This window comes from Podarcis vaucheri, assembly GCF_965113315.1.
Source record: "Podarcis vaucheri genome assembly, chromosome: 4".
Lineage (NCBI taxonomy): Eukaryota > Metazoa > Chordata > Lepidosauria > Squamata > Lacertidae > Podarcis > Podarcis vaucheri.
In genome coordinates this window covers 5,767,439-5,782,147 of record NC_138762.1, presented here as the reverse complement: position 1 = coordinate 5,782,147, position 14,709 = coordinate 5,767,439, and the positions used below count along the sequence as shown (strand labels likewise).

The 14,709-nt window shown below is 50.1% G+C and overlaps 1 protein-coding gene across 2 annotated transcripts in view; it reads left to right on the top strand.

Moving 5' to 3' along the window:
- Positions 1–1,057: 1,057 nt before the first annotated feature.
- Positions 1,058–14,709, top strand: part of CLPB (ClpB family mitochondrial disaggregase) — a 71,804-nt gene continuing 58,152 nt past the window's right edge. The window contains exons 1-2 of one of the 2 annotated variants that reach the window (XM_082219243.1): positions 1,058–1,718; positions 4,206–4,254. In XM_082219243.1, the coding sequence (XP_082075369.1) occupies positions 1,073–1,718; positions 4,206–4,254 (695 nt within the window). In that variant the 5' untranslated portion in view covers positions 1,058–1,072. Of the gene's footprint in view, positions 1,719–4,202; positions 4,255–14,709 lie in introns of both variants that reach the window. The other variant, XM_082219242.1, reaches the window with a different exon arrangement.

Here is a 14,709-nt window from a genome sequence, read left to right as displayed (position 1 = left end):
GACCAGCAGGAGATTCACATTTGTGGCCCCAAAATGTGGCAGCGGCTTCAGAACTGGCCCAGACGATGACGAATCTGTTCGAAGTTATCGGCTGGCAAAGCTAATGAACCTCCATGCTCAGAGACAGTCTACCTTGGAAAATGAATTGTCTGGAAGCAAAACCAGAAGAAAGCTGTCACCTTTGTGTCCTGCTTGTTGGGCTTCCAGGGAACCCGTTGGGCCATTATGGGATGGAAGATGCTGAAGTAAGTGGACCGTTGGTCTGATCCGAAGTGTGTGTGCGTGTGCGTGCCTTCTGCTGCAAACACATCCAACTGCAAAAATATAACAAATTACAATTTTAACCCAAGTAGTCATAAACAACAAAGAAGAAAAGGGTCACAGTAGAAGTTGTGGCCATGCACACCACTAGCAATGCTATAGCTGCAACCCTAGTTTGAACCCTGGTCCCTCCTAGCTCCTGGTCCGATGCTCTAACCATTGTACAACACTGCCTCTCCCAATGGGCTGGGTCTGCTAACCTCCTGCAGGGAGAGGCTCACTCTGGGGAACAATCACTTTTCCATTAGGAAACAGACCAGCAATTGCCCTGAAAATCAATTTAATTATATTAAATAAGATACCCCTCCCTCCACGCCACACTTTTGTCCAGTGGCGGGTCTCGAACTCGCGGCCTTCTGGAGCGCGCCTTCCCTCCAGCCAATCACAATAGCCGCCGCCTTCGCAACAACAACAGCCGCCTCCTCCCTACCGGATAAAGGCCCGCCGCTCTCCTGCGCATGTCCGCCTACATTTCCCAACAGGCATTTCCGCCTACGAAGGCAGCTCTTTGTTGACGCACGCGCGCGGAGGGGGGGCGCCCGCGTATCCACGGGAAACGTAGTCCTCCCTCGGCCGTGCTCGGCCGTCTTCACAGGACCGCAGGACTACATCCCCCATGATCCCTTCTCACGCCGGCGCTCGTCCTCTCCTCACAGCGCCGGCGCCCTGGGCTCGTCCGCCATCTTGGTTTCCAGGGTGACAGGACCGTGGTGGCGGGCAGTAGGCCGGCCCGACCCGGCGCGGGGCGGAGATGCTGGCCTGCCTGATGAGCAGGCCTCTGCCGCCGGGTCTGGCGCGGCTCTTCGGGGCGAGGGCGGGGCTCCCGCTGGCGGTGCGCGGGGCCTCGGCGACGTCCGCGGCGTCGGCCTCGTCGTCGCTGGCCGGGCGCGAGGAGCTGCAGTACCCAGGCGAGGCCGCTAGGGGCCGCCCGCAGCGCCAGGCGGCGGGAGAAGAGGAAGAAGAAGAAGTGAGGCTGGCGAAGCTGCAGCGCCGCCGCGCGCCCTCTAGGGGGCGCTGCGGGGACGAGGCGCTGTGGCCGCAGTTCAAGGCGCCGGCCGCCAGGGGGCAGGACGCGCAGCAGCTGGGAAGATACCCCTGCGAGGCGGGCGCCGCCCTGGCGGCGGGCAAAAGGGCGGCAGCCGAAGGAGGCTGGCTGCCCAGGCTGCCCTGCCAGGAGGAGGAGCAGCAGCAGCTGCCGTCTGGGGACACTAGCGCCCGCCCGCTCCGCAGGGAGCCCAGCGGCCTGCGCCTCTGGCCCAACCCGGAGCGGGCCGGGCGCCACCGCAGCAAAGGGAACCGCGGCAACAGGCGCGGACCCAGGATCCCGTCCTTCGCCGCCACCGCCGTGGCGGCCGCCGGGCTGGCATTCTGCTACAGCAAGGGCAACGTCTCCAAAGGTGACCGCAGGGCGACGCTCTCCGGCAGGAGGAACTCAAGTTGCTAGTCCTGTGCGAGGGACGGTGGGGAGGTTGACCAGGGATGCTGGGGCTTTGGGGGATTTTGCTTGCTGTTGGGGAGACCAGGTTGTCTCGCCACCTGGGGCATTGCGGAAAGGCTCGTCCACTGCTGCCTCACCCTCCGCTACTGCCCCCTCTCCTGTTGCTGCCGCCTGAGGCAGGCCAGGTAAGCCCCGGTGGGCTGAGGGAGGCTGGAGAAGAGGCAGAAGAGGCGGGTGACAAGCAGAGGAGGCAGTGAGTGGCTGGCTCCTCAGGGTGTGGATCTGCCACTCCTCCCAGCTGTACACAGCCTGCTGCCTGAGGCTGGGCAGGCCGGCCCTGCTTACTATAAATAATAAACATAATTGCATTATTATCTTGCCCTTTTCTCCAAGGAGCTTAAGGCAGCATGCATGGTTTCACCCACCACTTGTTTCAACCTCCGCAACAACATCTGTGAGGTAGGTTAGGCCGAGAGAGGCAGTGACCGGCCCTCCAGATCACACCTAGTAAGCTGCGTAGTGGCCAGTTGGGGGATTCGAACCCTGATCTCTTCCTGGTCCTAGTCCAACACTAACCGCTAGCCCACACTGGCTCCTCCTGTGGTGAGGTCCTTGCTTTTCCCATTGTTATATATCCAGCCTAGAGAAAAGATTCGCTTGCCTTAATTCCTGTATGCGCTGGAGTGCTCTTAGAACCGTTGAAGCAAGGCTAATAAAAGGCAGTGTGCGTAGTGGTTAAAGGGTTGGGCTAGGACCTAGGAGAAACGCCCAGTCAGCCATGAAGCCCCCTGGGTGACCCTTGGTGCCAGACACCCCATCTCAGCCTAACCTGCCGTACAGCGTTGTTGCGGGGAGAAAGCGCAGAGGAGGAGAACCTGAGCTCCTTGGAGGGAAAGGTGGATATAAATGTAATAAAGGATACAATAAGTAATAATTTAGAATTTGGGCGTCAGTGTTCTACGTTCCTGTTAGCCAGCCTGGTGCCCCTTCCCTTGGTTGTTTTGGACTACAACTTCTATTGGCCCCCCATAGGGGATTTGGTCATGCTCCTCTTCTCAATTCATTTGCCTCTTGGTGTCTCAGGACAGTAATGAATTCTAAGAGGGGGTTCTCCTTTTTCCTGTGAGCTTAGTTGTGCCTACAGGGTCTCCTAAAAATGTGGCAAAAACTTGATATTTTCCGTGTCGTTTTTTAGCTTTGTATTTTTAAATCAAAGTTCAGCTGATGATCTGTTACAGAGGTGAGGTTTAGTTTCTTTCCGTTGCAACAGTTGTTACAGTAATGGTTTTTGAGAAAGTTCATGATTATTATTATCAAAACAAGTAGTCCTGCTTTACATTCTCGTCCTCAAAGTGCATTTTGAGGCTAGTTTTGCAGGGTGTACTTACAGCATTACGGCCAGGAGGTGGCATATTTGAACCACCTGTTCCCAAAGTGGCAACCTTATGCAGCTTGTTTTTGGACTACAAGTCATGTGTGCTGGCTGGGGCTGATGGGACTTGTAGTCCAGACCATTGAGAACCCCAGGAAGACTGTTTCAAAAGACTCGTTCCTGGGCCTTTCTCACAGCAGGGATCAGCTTTTGTTTTGAGTGTCCAGCTGTGCATTAAAAGAGGTTTTGATTGTTGCTCCTTGCCTTGTAGCTTATGCACTGAAGTCTATCTTCAGGGTCTTACCCTGGGAGTGTGGGGGCAACACCCAGAATCATAGAATTGTAGAGGAGGAAGGTATCCAAGGGTCATCTAGTCCAACCCCCTGCAACACAGGAGTTGCCCATTCCACCGTTGAACAGCTCTTACCATCAGAAGATTCTTGCTAATGTTTAGTCAGAATCTCCTTTCTTGCCATTGGAATTTTTTGGTTTGGGTCTTACCTTCTGGAGTGGCAGGAAACAAACCAAACCTAATTATCTTTTAAGGCCTTTCAAGTCAGTGACTGTCACTGCCTCCTGCAGGAGCAAGTTTAACTGCGTGAATTGTCCCAATTTAACCACTGAGGTGCTCACAACCCTTGCTTTACTGTGGATAGAAAATTCCCCAGGGTTTGGGAAAGGCCACTGGCCCCCCAAAAATGTTGTGTGGCTGCCTGGCTCAGGAGGCAGTGCTGTGGCTCTAAAGCAGGTGTTTGTGTGTTGATTTCTGTGGCTTAGACAGAAATTCTGTTCCATCTCAAAGAAATTTAAGTGGAAGGACTGCCTGGTCAAACACTTCATAGGTAACATCATCAAATGGGACCTGATAGTGGGATTCTTGGGGGGGGTCTTTTTGAATCAGCTTTGAAGGGTGGGAGGCAATAACTGAGCAGCTCCAAGTGGTACCCTTAGAACCAAACCTGGCAGAAAGCAGGAAAATTCCTTTAAAAGGGGGGGGTGTCTTTTCTCTTCTTGCCTGTCCTTCCTCTCCACCTCCAGTTCACAGCAATTCCTCTCCTTTGTCTTTTCCAGAAGACTCTCTACTGGAAGCTGCACGGATCAACAACATTTCCGAAGTGGACAGGTGAGCCCCCTGAATTCAGCCCTGCTGGTGCGAGGGGTGGCCGGGAGATGTCTGCTGGTGGCGTGCAGCCTTCTTGGGAGAAAACACTAGTGTGTGCGGTCTAAACATTATATCTATATAACCTCACAAATTTTATATACTACTTGATTGTAAAAAAAAAACCCAACAACAACCACTTCAAAGCGGTTTGCAAAGAGAATAAAACTGTAAAACTGTCAGTAAAGACTGCTCTTTAAAATATTCAAAAGAAAAAATCAGCCATAAACTAAAAAAAATTAAAAGCACACATCAACATGCCACGTTTTTGAGTAGGCTTGTCTAAACAAAAATGTTTTTAGCAGGCACCGAAAAGGGTACAGTGAAGGTCCCTGCAGGGAGTTCCAGATTGTGGGTGCTGCCACGCAACAGGTTGTGGAATGATGATTCTGCAGATATATTTTCTTGAGGCCAAGGGTCGAGGTCCATTTGTTGATCTACTGATGGGCTTTCTCTAAGCGAAGCTATGGAAGTTGCCCCGAGAGGGGGCAGTGATGGCCACCAACCTAGATAGCTTTAAAAAGAGGACCAGGCAGATTCATAGAGGAGAATAAGGCTATCAATGGCCACCAGCCAGGATGGCTGTGCTCTGCCTCTATGATCAGAGGCAGAAATGCTTCCAAAGACCAGTTGCTGGAACCACAGGAGGGGGAAATGCTCTTGGGCTCAGATCCTGCTTGCTGGTTTGCCACAGGCTTCTGTTTGGCCACTATGAGAACAGCCTGCTGGACTAGATGGGCCCCGTTTGGTCTGATGGAGCAGACTCTTCTTTTTTTCTTTTGCTTTAGAAGTGACACCTCTGCATCTGAATATTATTATTATTACTATTACTATTATTATTAAGCATGCCTCAGAGCTTGATTTCCTACCTTGGACCCTCTTCCCCTGAAAAGGTGTTAGCAGTTGTTTGTGAGGGAGAGGCCCTCTGTACATGCTTAGGGGTGTTCCCTTCGCCACAGTTCAGTTTTCCACACCCTCAGCAGCTGAGTGCCTTGTGCCCTCATGCTGGGGTGTTCGATTAAAACTCTCCAAGCCATCACTGGAACTGGCAGAGTGGCATATTTGTGTGGTATATGCCCACCTTGCACAGTCTACTTTGCCCTGTTCAGATCAGCCTTCATGCCCCCTGTATTATCCAGGGTCTTCTACAGCCCAGCGACCAGGTCTCTCCCCCCCCCTTTGCACCACATAACCCCCTCTCCTCTCTTCCCTGCGTCCCCGAACCTCTTCCCAGCCTGTCTCAGGAAATGGCTTCCTTGTGCCCAACGGAGCCGAGGTCTGGCCTGCATCAACGCTCCTGATGGGCAGCGAACTGGGCCCCTGGCAGTAATTGCAGGAAGCGGCCTGATTATCTTTGAGTCAGCCCAGGTCTCCGGGCCTCTTTCCCTCCCACCTCCTTGCTTCGGCTTTACGTTCCCAGCAGGCGATTCTGGAAATGCTTTCGGCCACTTGTTCAAACCTTCGGATGGCATATAATTTGAGAAACGGGAAAGACCACAGCCGAGTGGTAGACCGTCTGCTTTGCCTGTCGAAGGTCCCAGGCTGGCACTGAGGTGAGATGGTGCCAGCTTGGGTTCCAAAATGCCTCCCCAGACCCCCTTGCTCCTGTGAGCTGGCCTGGGCTGGACGATGTGCTCTGGAAGTCACCAGTGTGCCCTCATGGGACACAGCATCCAGCCATCCCCTCTTGCACTCGGAAAATAGTGTGGGCTTGAGTTAAGCTAGCAGCAGGAGAACAGTAATGCTTTAATGTTACGTGTCTAAGATATCCAGAAATTACTGTATTTTTCTGTGTATAAGACACCCCCATGTATAAGACACCCCCTACTTTTGGGGACCCCAAATTTAGAAAATGGGCACATGTACTATCCGTGTATAAGACGCCTCCAGATGTTTAACCTTATTTTAAAGAAAAAAAAAACCCTAGTCTTATACATGGAACAATACGGTAATCTTCACCAACATTTGCAAAAGCTGGCATTGGCTCTCCCTGTGATACCATTCTGCCTGCCTTGTCCGCCTGCAAGGTCAGGGCTGTACATAGATGTCACACGCTAGAATATTCACCTTCACCTCTCTGAAGGGCTGTCACATGGAAGATGGACCATCTTGGCTGTGAGTCCTGGAGGACTTGCTCCCTGACTTGCAGGCCTATTTCTCCCTGGCCTGGGAGGCAGGGCCTGGACTGACTCCAGCTACAAAAGCTGAGGTTGCTGAACAGACTCTTGCGCTGGGGTGTTGGTTAGGAGTTTTCGTTGTTTTCTTGTTGATATTAATTTTTTGTATACTGTATTTTTAGATCTTACGATTTATGTGGAAATTGTTCAGTTCGGTTGTGCGCCTTTTGGTGTGGTTTACTTATTGTTTAAGACTACTGGTCTAAACCACGGAGCCTAGGGCTTGCCAATCAGAAGGTCGGCAGTTCAGATCCCTGCGACGGGGTGAGCTCTCATTGCTTGGTCCCTGCTCCTGCCCACCTAGCAGTTCGAAAGCACGTCAAAGTGCAAGTAGATAAATAGGTACCACTCCGGCAGTGGGTCCCAGGCTGGAGTTTCCGTGCGCTGCTCTGGTTCGCCAGAAGCGGCTTAGTCATGCTGGCCACATGACCCGGAAGCTGTACTCCGGCTCCCTCAGCTAATAAAGCGAGATGAGTGCCGCAATCCCAGAGTCGTCCGCAACTGGACCTAATGGTCAGGGGTCCCTTTAGCTTTTACTTCTGTTATATTTGTAATTACATAAATATTTTTATCTTGTAAGCCGCCTTCAGCATAGCTTTAAGTATTCAAAGGCTGCATACAGTTAAAATGATGGTGATGATGCAAGCTTGTTTTCTGCTGCTGCAGGTGGGAGAACATGCAAGAATGGAGATTATGACTTAGCATTAGGACGAACTTTCTGAGGGCAAGAGCTATTTGACAGTAGAACGGATTACCTCGGGAGCTCATTGACTCTCCTTCCTTGAAGGTTTTTAAACAGAGGTTGGGAGGCCACCTGTCAGTGGTCCTTTATCTGCAATTCCTGCATTGCAGGGTGTTGGAATAGATGACCCCTGAGAGTCCCTTCCAACTATGCAATTCTAGGATTACTGGGCTTTCGCTCTTGGGATGAAAGCAGTAGAGGCAAATGGGTCGGTTAGACAGGCCGTTTTTAGGAAGCTGTAACTGTTTTTCTCCCTTGAGATCATTATGTTGCTGGTGTGTGTGTTCAGGGGGTGGGAAGGATCTCATTCTGTAAGTGTTGCAAACCTCGAAGGACCTCCCAAAGAAGTCGAAAGTTTCCCTAAAGCCCCCCGGCTGTTAAACAGGAACATCTGGGGACGGCGGGCGGGGTGTGGGGAGAGGGAGAGAAGTGCTGTGTAACTGGCCGCCGCCGCTGCTGGGGACAGAAGCTTTTGTTGTGGCCAAAAGTTCAAGTTTCCAGCTTCCTCTTCCTCCACCTGTCAGGAGGGCCCGGCTCGCAGGCGCTGAGCACAAACTCAAACATGCCCTTTGGGCTCCCGGAGTCGCTCACCCAGAACTCCCGGGCTCGGAGGCCTGAATAGAAGCCCCATATGTTCAGTGCGGGAAGGGGGTGTGCAGAGAGGGGAGCCGAGTGCCTATGCTGCAATAGGAGATGCCCAAAGCCAAAGGAATCACTAGATCAGCTGCCTTCTTTGCTCTGAAAGTGGAGGGCATCCTTCTTTCGCTCCCCCCGAAGAACAAATTTATCCTCCCTGAGATGCATCCCTTCTCTTTCTCTCTTTCTCTCTCTCCTCCCCCCCCCCATTAGTGGGGTGGTTTTTGTATCTTCCAAAAGGCCCCTAGCCAGAAAGCCCCCTCTGGAATGTTGGGGGTTCTCACCATAAACAAGGAAGCATGAATTTGGCAGGCTCCTGAAGCTTGGATAAGGGATTGCAGCAGCACTTCTGAATACTAGTTACGGGAGAGCCCACAGGAGAGGAGAGTTGCTCCTGTGTTCGAATCCTGCTTGTGGGTTTCACACAGGCATCCGGTTGTCCACTGTGAGAAGAGGAGGCTAGGCTAGATGGTCTGATGGTCTGATCCAGCATGCTCTTCTTACATTCTTACGAGTTGCACCTTCCCAGTTTATCCTAGTCCAGGGAGGCAGGCAAACCAGCCTCTCTCTTCCATGGATTGCGTGGTAACATTCTCGGGTGGGGATGTTTGCACTTCCGTCAGATGAGGTTATCAGTCAGAGGCTAGTGATGATAATAGCATTTACAGAATGCCATAGACTATCCAACTAATTTTGCACAGTGTCCTGTCATAACTATTACAATAGTTTGTGGAATTCTCTCCCCGGGGAGGTTCGTCTGGCGCCATCATTACAGTGGTACCTCTGGTTGCGAACGGGATCCGTTCCAGAGGCCCATTCGCAACCTGAAAAGAACGCAACCTGAGTTTGCACAGGTTGCAATTCGCCGCTTCTGCGCATGCGTGTGACATCATTTAGCGCATCTGCGCATGCGTGAGCGGCGAAACCCGGAAGTAACCCTTTCTGGTGCTTCTGGATCGCTGCGGGACGCAACCTGGAAACACTCAACCAGAAGCAAACGTAACATGAGGTTTGACTGTATACGCCTTTAGGTGCCAGGTGAAAACATTCCTCTTAAAACAGGCCTTTGGCTGATGATGAGCCAATACCCTTTTAAATGCTGGCTTCTGGGACTGATGGGAACTGAATGGTTCCCAGGTCTCTCAGCCCTGCTCTCCAGGGCTCACTTTCTAGTCCTGCACATGAAATTCCAAGTTTTCAACTCTTTCTGTAAATTTGCAGTGCTCGTATTTGCGGGACAGGAGACACTGATGAGATTTAATCTTCCACTTTGCAAATTCCTGGCTGAACCTTGTGTTGCTACTCTGTGAAAATGCACCTCTAAGTGTCTGTGGATGAGCAGCTGTTTGGGAGCCATTCAGCCGAGTGCCTCAGGTGTTATTTGGTTAAAATGCGGGTAAACATCCTTAAAGATTGATCAGAGAATTTTATTTAATTAACAATAAAATACCCCTGCTGGTAAATACATTTGGTTGTCTAGGAGCTGAGCAGTGGTCGTCGCTCTATTGATTTGTTGTGATTAAATCAGGCTGGGAATATATTAATGATGATCACGAGTGCCCCGAACATAAAGTTCAGCCATTTCACAAAGCTGCTAAGTTGCTCAGCACCAATGTGCTGATTTTAAAAAATGCCCCTAATTGAAATGTCGATGCAGGCTGTGCTCCTCGACAGCGCTGCGGTCATCCTGCATTCTGACTTTCTCAGTTCATCATTCTAGAGGGCCTTAAGCAACTTGTGTCCTGTTCCCGAACACAGGCTCTTGTCGATGACCATAATCAGTGATGGTTTTGTGGCCTCATCTTGCTGTGCGCAAGTGGCAAAAGTTGTTGGAAAGCAAGACTCCTAGGGAGAGACTGGCAACATCCCAGACTCCCGGCTTGCTTACCGGTGATCTTCCCTGGCTGCAGTCCCCGCAAGTCCAGGATAGATCTCGATAGGCGACATTTCCCAGCGTGGAAAATGCACACCCGCTCCCTCCTTGCATACCATCAAAAAAAGGAGATAGTCAGAAAATCTTCTACATTCTGTTTATTTCTGGCTTTACAGCACTACAGAAAAACATGTCCGAACAGTTCAGTGTTCAGCAAGCAAGTGGCAAAGACTTCCTTTACATACGCAACAGGAAGGTCTCATATTACACAGAGAGCAAATTCCAGTGAATCACCCTGTGAACTGACTGTAACATTCTTTCCCACAGTCAGCCCCATCATATAATGTAAGCATCAAACTGCCAGTTTGCAGCTGCGTTGCTTTCATATCGTAACAAAAGTCACTCTGGAGCATCTCCCATGACCCACAACAGGCACAGTCCTTATGATGCCCCATCCAGATGTTGTGTTCCAGCTCTCATCAGCCCCAGAGAGCATAGCTAACGGTCAGGTATGATGGAAGTTGTAGCTTAGCAATTTTTGAGGGAATTGGGTTATGTTTCGCCTGGAGAAGAGAAGACTCAGGTGATATGAGAGCTATCTTTAGATATCTGAAAGGCTGTCACGTGGAAGAAGAGGCAAGCTTGTTTTCTGCTGTTCTGGAGGGTAGGACCCAAACCAACAGATTCAAATTATGAGAAAGGAGATTCCGACTAAATACTTGGAAGAACTTTCTGATAACATGAGGTCTTTGACAGTGGAATGAACTACCTCAAAAGTTGGCAGACGCTCCTTCCTTGGAGGTTTTTAAACAGAGGTAGGATGGCCGCCTGTTGGGGATTCTTTGGCTGTGATTCCCTTGGGGTCCCTTCCAACTCTGTGTTTTTTTAATATCTGGAGGGCCACAGATTAAGCGCTTCTGCTGTAAGAGCAGTGAGCAGTCAGCCAGCCGCTTGTTGGGAATTGCTTTGCTGTGACTCACCTTGTCCTTAAAAAAATGGTGTTACCTGGGCTGCCTCCTTGGCCTTCTGCAGAACATGCTTACCTTTACTGTTCAAGGCGGACACTGGGCCCTGCCACTTCTGGAGTGGGCTATTTTTTCTTTTCTTTTCATGGCTCAGCTTTGAGCCTTCAGAGTTTTGAGTTCTGCCTTCTGGCTCATGAACTTCCCCTGGTGCTAAGACTGGCTGGGGGGCATCCTGCCCTGCAAGAGCATTGCAAGGTGAGACCTCACAGTGGTGGCAGCACCTTCTCCCAGGACTCTTTGCTGGAGGTTTCTCTTGCTATCGGCTTTCAACATCAGGTCGTCATAACACCTTTCCAATTTTAAGGAGGCTTCTGGAGAGAGAGAGCAAAGATGACTGCTGGTCATCTTGGGCTCAGTTCGTTTGAGATTTATACCTGGCTTCATTGTGTTTTTGCATTTTGGTTGGATTTTACCCATTAGCTGGTTAGAAGTGCAACTGATAAGCGCAATCGACGTACAATTCAAATAGTTTAAAACACAACAACTGCATCCCTTGGCTTGTCGAGTTTCTACGTTTACCACTTGTCAGGGCCCAGAGGCAGGTGCTGTGGTCCAGCGGAAGCAGAGTGTTGAATCTCGAAGGCAGCAATTGTCAATCTGAAGGGACAGAGGCAGGAAAAATCATCATCTGGTGCAGGCAAGCTGGCGGTCTGGTTTCCAGCAGGCAGCTGCCTGAGAGAAAGCTGTCTCCTGAGCACCTACTTTCACTGACAGATTGCTGAGACTGAGGAGCCAAACCAGAGGCAAGCTTAAATAAAGCCAGTCTTGCCCCTATTGCTACTCCAGGCACCTGGTCCAGTTGAGCTGATGAGCTGCAGTACCTCACTCTTGCCATTATTGGGGGCGCTGCAGAGTAGGAGGGGTCAGGCCAACAGCTCCCTTTCCCTGAGAGCTGCCCCCCCCAATTGCCCCAGGAAGGAAGGTCCCTGCATCTTGCTACCAGCCACCCTGATTTGAGTCCCCTGGCATCTTCTGCCAAGGGCTCCTTGGTAACCTTCTTTGAGTCAGTGCCCCATTATTTGAGTCGGGGCATTTGAGCCAGGAAAGGTGTCCTGTTTGCCCACCACCAAGAGGGGGGAAATTGGGGGGAGGAACAGATCAATAAATCCTCAGACTTTTGTCATGCCAAAATTTTGTGAGCTGGGAAGAGAAAAGTGGAGGGTTGGCTTCTTTGATGATGTTCAAAGAAGGGAAGAGAAAAAAGGAAGCTCTCTGTGAGTGGTTGGACAGGCAATACAGTGGTACCTCGGGTTAAGTACTTAATTCATTCCGGAGGTCCATTCTGAACGTGAAACTGTTCTTCACCTGAAGCACCACTTTAGCTCATGGGGCCTCCTGCTGCTGCTGCTGTGCCGCCGGAGCACGATTTCTATTCTCATCCTGAAGCAAAGTTCTTAACCCGAGGTACTATTTCTGGGTTAGCGGAGTCTGTAACCTGAAGCGTCTGTAACCCGAGGTACCACTGTACTGTCAAGGGATATTCTCTCCCCTTTGATATATTGAAGGCTCCTGTTTGTAAGAGTAAGGAAGTAGTTTGTTTTTACATTTTTATCCCTCTGATTCGTGATGCAATTATTTGGTTTCATTTTGCTTATATCTCTTTTAATGGTAACTAATAGAATAGATGTTGTTTTTAAAAAGCAGAGCGCTTTTGCGTCTGCATGTGTGTGTATAAACCTTGAAAGCCTCGTAAACATGAACAATGATATGAAACTCAAGTGCCTCTTCTTGCATTGAGCGTTGTTTAAAGTTTTATAGCCAAGGCCGGCCCAAAACATTTTGCTGCCTGAGGCAAAGCAGCAAATCTCCCTCCTTCTCCACCTATGTGGAAGTACAACATAGCCATTGTGGCTTGTGGCCACAATGGAGCCTTATCCTCCAAGAATATGGCTATTCATATTCTGAAGCCAAGTTGGCGGCCATCTCTGCATCGGGGGGGGGGGGGGAATTCCGTTGCTTAACTCAGCACTGTACAAAGAAGTGAATTTTGTCTGTCCTGAATCTTCAAATACTCAGCTTCATTGGACATCCGGGAGATCTAGTATTCTGAGAGAGGGAGAAAAGTGTTTCTCACCACTACATAATTTTATACACTGGATACTTTAGTTGAGATTCCTGCATTGCAGGGGGGTTGGACTAGAAGACCCTTAGGGGTCCCTTCCAACTCTTAAGAGCCTATAATTCTGTTACCTCAACCTCTCACTTGCGTATTTTGTAAGCTAAAAAGCCCCAAATGCTGCAGCCTTTTGGGGAGTTACCCCAACTCATTGATCATTATGAGTGGTCTTTTCTGAACCTTTTCCAACTCCGCAATCTCCTTTTTGAGGTTGGGCAATCAGAACTGCATGCAATATTCCAAATGTGATCACACGGTAGATTTGCCTGAGGGCATTTTTTGAGGCGCCTCCTTGAGAGGCCAATGGTGCATTCACCTAGCGCTCATACAGAGTCACAAATGCCTCTGGAAAGCACAGCAATAACAGGAGGGATCAGGGTGAGAGCCAGTGCAGTGCCTGAATTAACCCTATAGAATTGTATAGAACAGGCACGTCCAACAGGTCTACCGATAGATTACTGGCCGTCTGTTGTAGATCACTGGTAGATCACTGCCTCCCCCCAAAGAAGCTTACAACTTTGGCTTCCCTAAAGAAAACTCAATATTTTTGCCCTGCACCCTCAGAAATCAAGGCTTTCCTTTCCTCCTTCTTTGACCTGAACCCCTAAAAAGCAGGCCTTCCTCCTTCCTAAAAAAAGCTTCAACAACTTTGACCTGAACACCAAAAAGGGGGGAGATCACTGCCAGTTTTTAACACTGAGAGTAGATCGCAGTCTCTTGGGAGTTGGCCACCCCTGCTGTAGAATTACGGGAACAGACCTCTGTGTGGTGAATCTGCCTAGGATTGCCCTGGTGATACGTAGCGTGATGGGGACCAGCAAAGCTAAGGACGGCTTTTGGTCGGGCAGTTGGAGGACCTTTGGAGAGCTTCCAGATGGAGCAGGGGTGTGGGTTTCTGCCGCAGGCGATGCTGCTTTGAGCATGGGCCATGCAGCTGCAAGGCACTCTCTGGTTACTCCTGTAAACACAGCCCTGTCTGCCCAGTTGACATCCAATCCGGGCCTCCCCCAGGCTGATGGAGCTCGTGGCTGCTCAGCCCGTCACTACAGGTTCATTTCCTCTCTTTTTTTTGGTACGCAAGGGAAAATCTGTTTGGCTCGAGCACGCAGTTCTCTTGGGGTGATGGGCTGCACAGAAGGGTACTATCCCTTGTGAATGGGCAGTCCTCAGAAGACAAATGGCGCAGCGCAGAACTTGCCTTCCTCGTTCATCGGGGCAGGCAACCTTTTTCCTTTGAGAGCCACATTCCCTTGTGGGGAGTAGTCTCTTGGGGGTTGCATGCTGGCAGGGGAGGAGCTACAGTTGAAGGTGGGTGGGGCCAAAGTTAATTCTGGATTAATTAGTCCTGAATAAAGAAACCCCACCACCCCAGTTTTCAGGATGGCTGCCTCAAATGAAAATTCCCAGTTCTGGGAAGTAAGCCCCACTGAGTTTGATGGGGTTACTCTCAAATAAATAAGCAGAGCATTATTTTTTCAGTTTACCAGCCCGATACAACTACTGTTCAGGGAAGCAAGTGAAAGTAATTCCATCCCGATTTTAGTTTGATATACACATATATGCACACACACACACACACACAGCAGAAGTCTTTCTATTCTCAGTCAGCTGGGAGACAAACTTCTTTTCTCCAAGCCATAGCATACAACTTAGAAAATAGTTTTAAAACAACATCCATTTTTGTCTATATTGCCTCTTCTAGTTGTTCTGATATTGCGTATATAGAATAAGGGAAATGCGTTCAGAAGCCAGGAAAGCAAACAAGGAAGAAGGGATTGGGATGGGAGGGAGGGAGGGGTCAGCTACAGGTGTCTGTGGATGGGCAGGTTGTTTCACTGAGTTGTAGATGC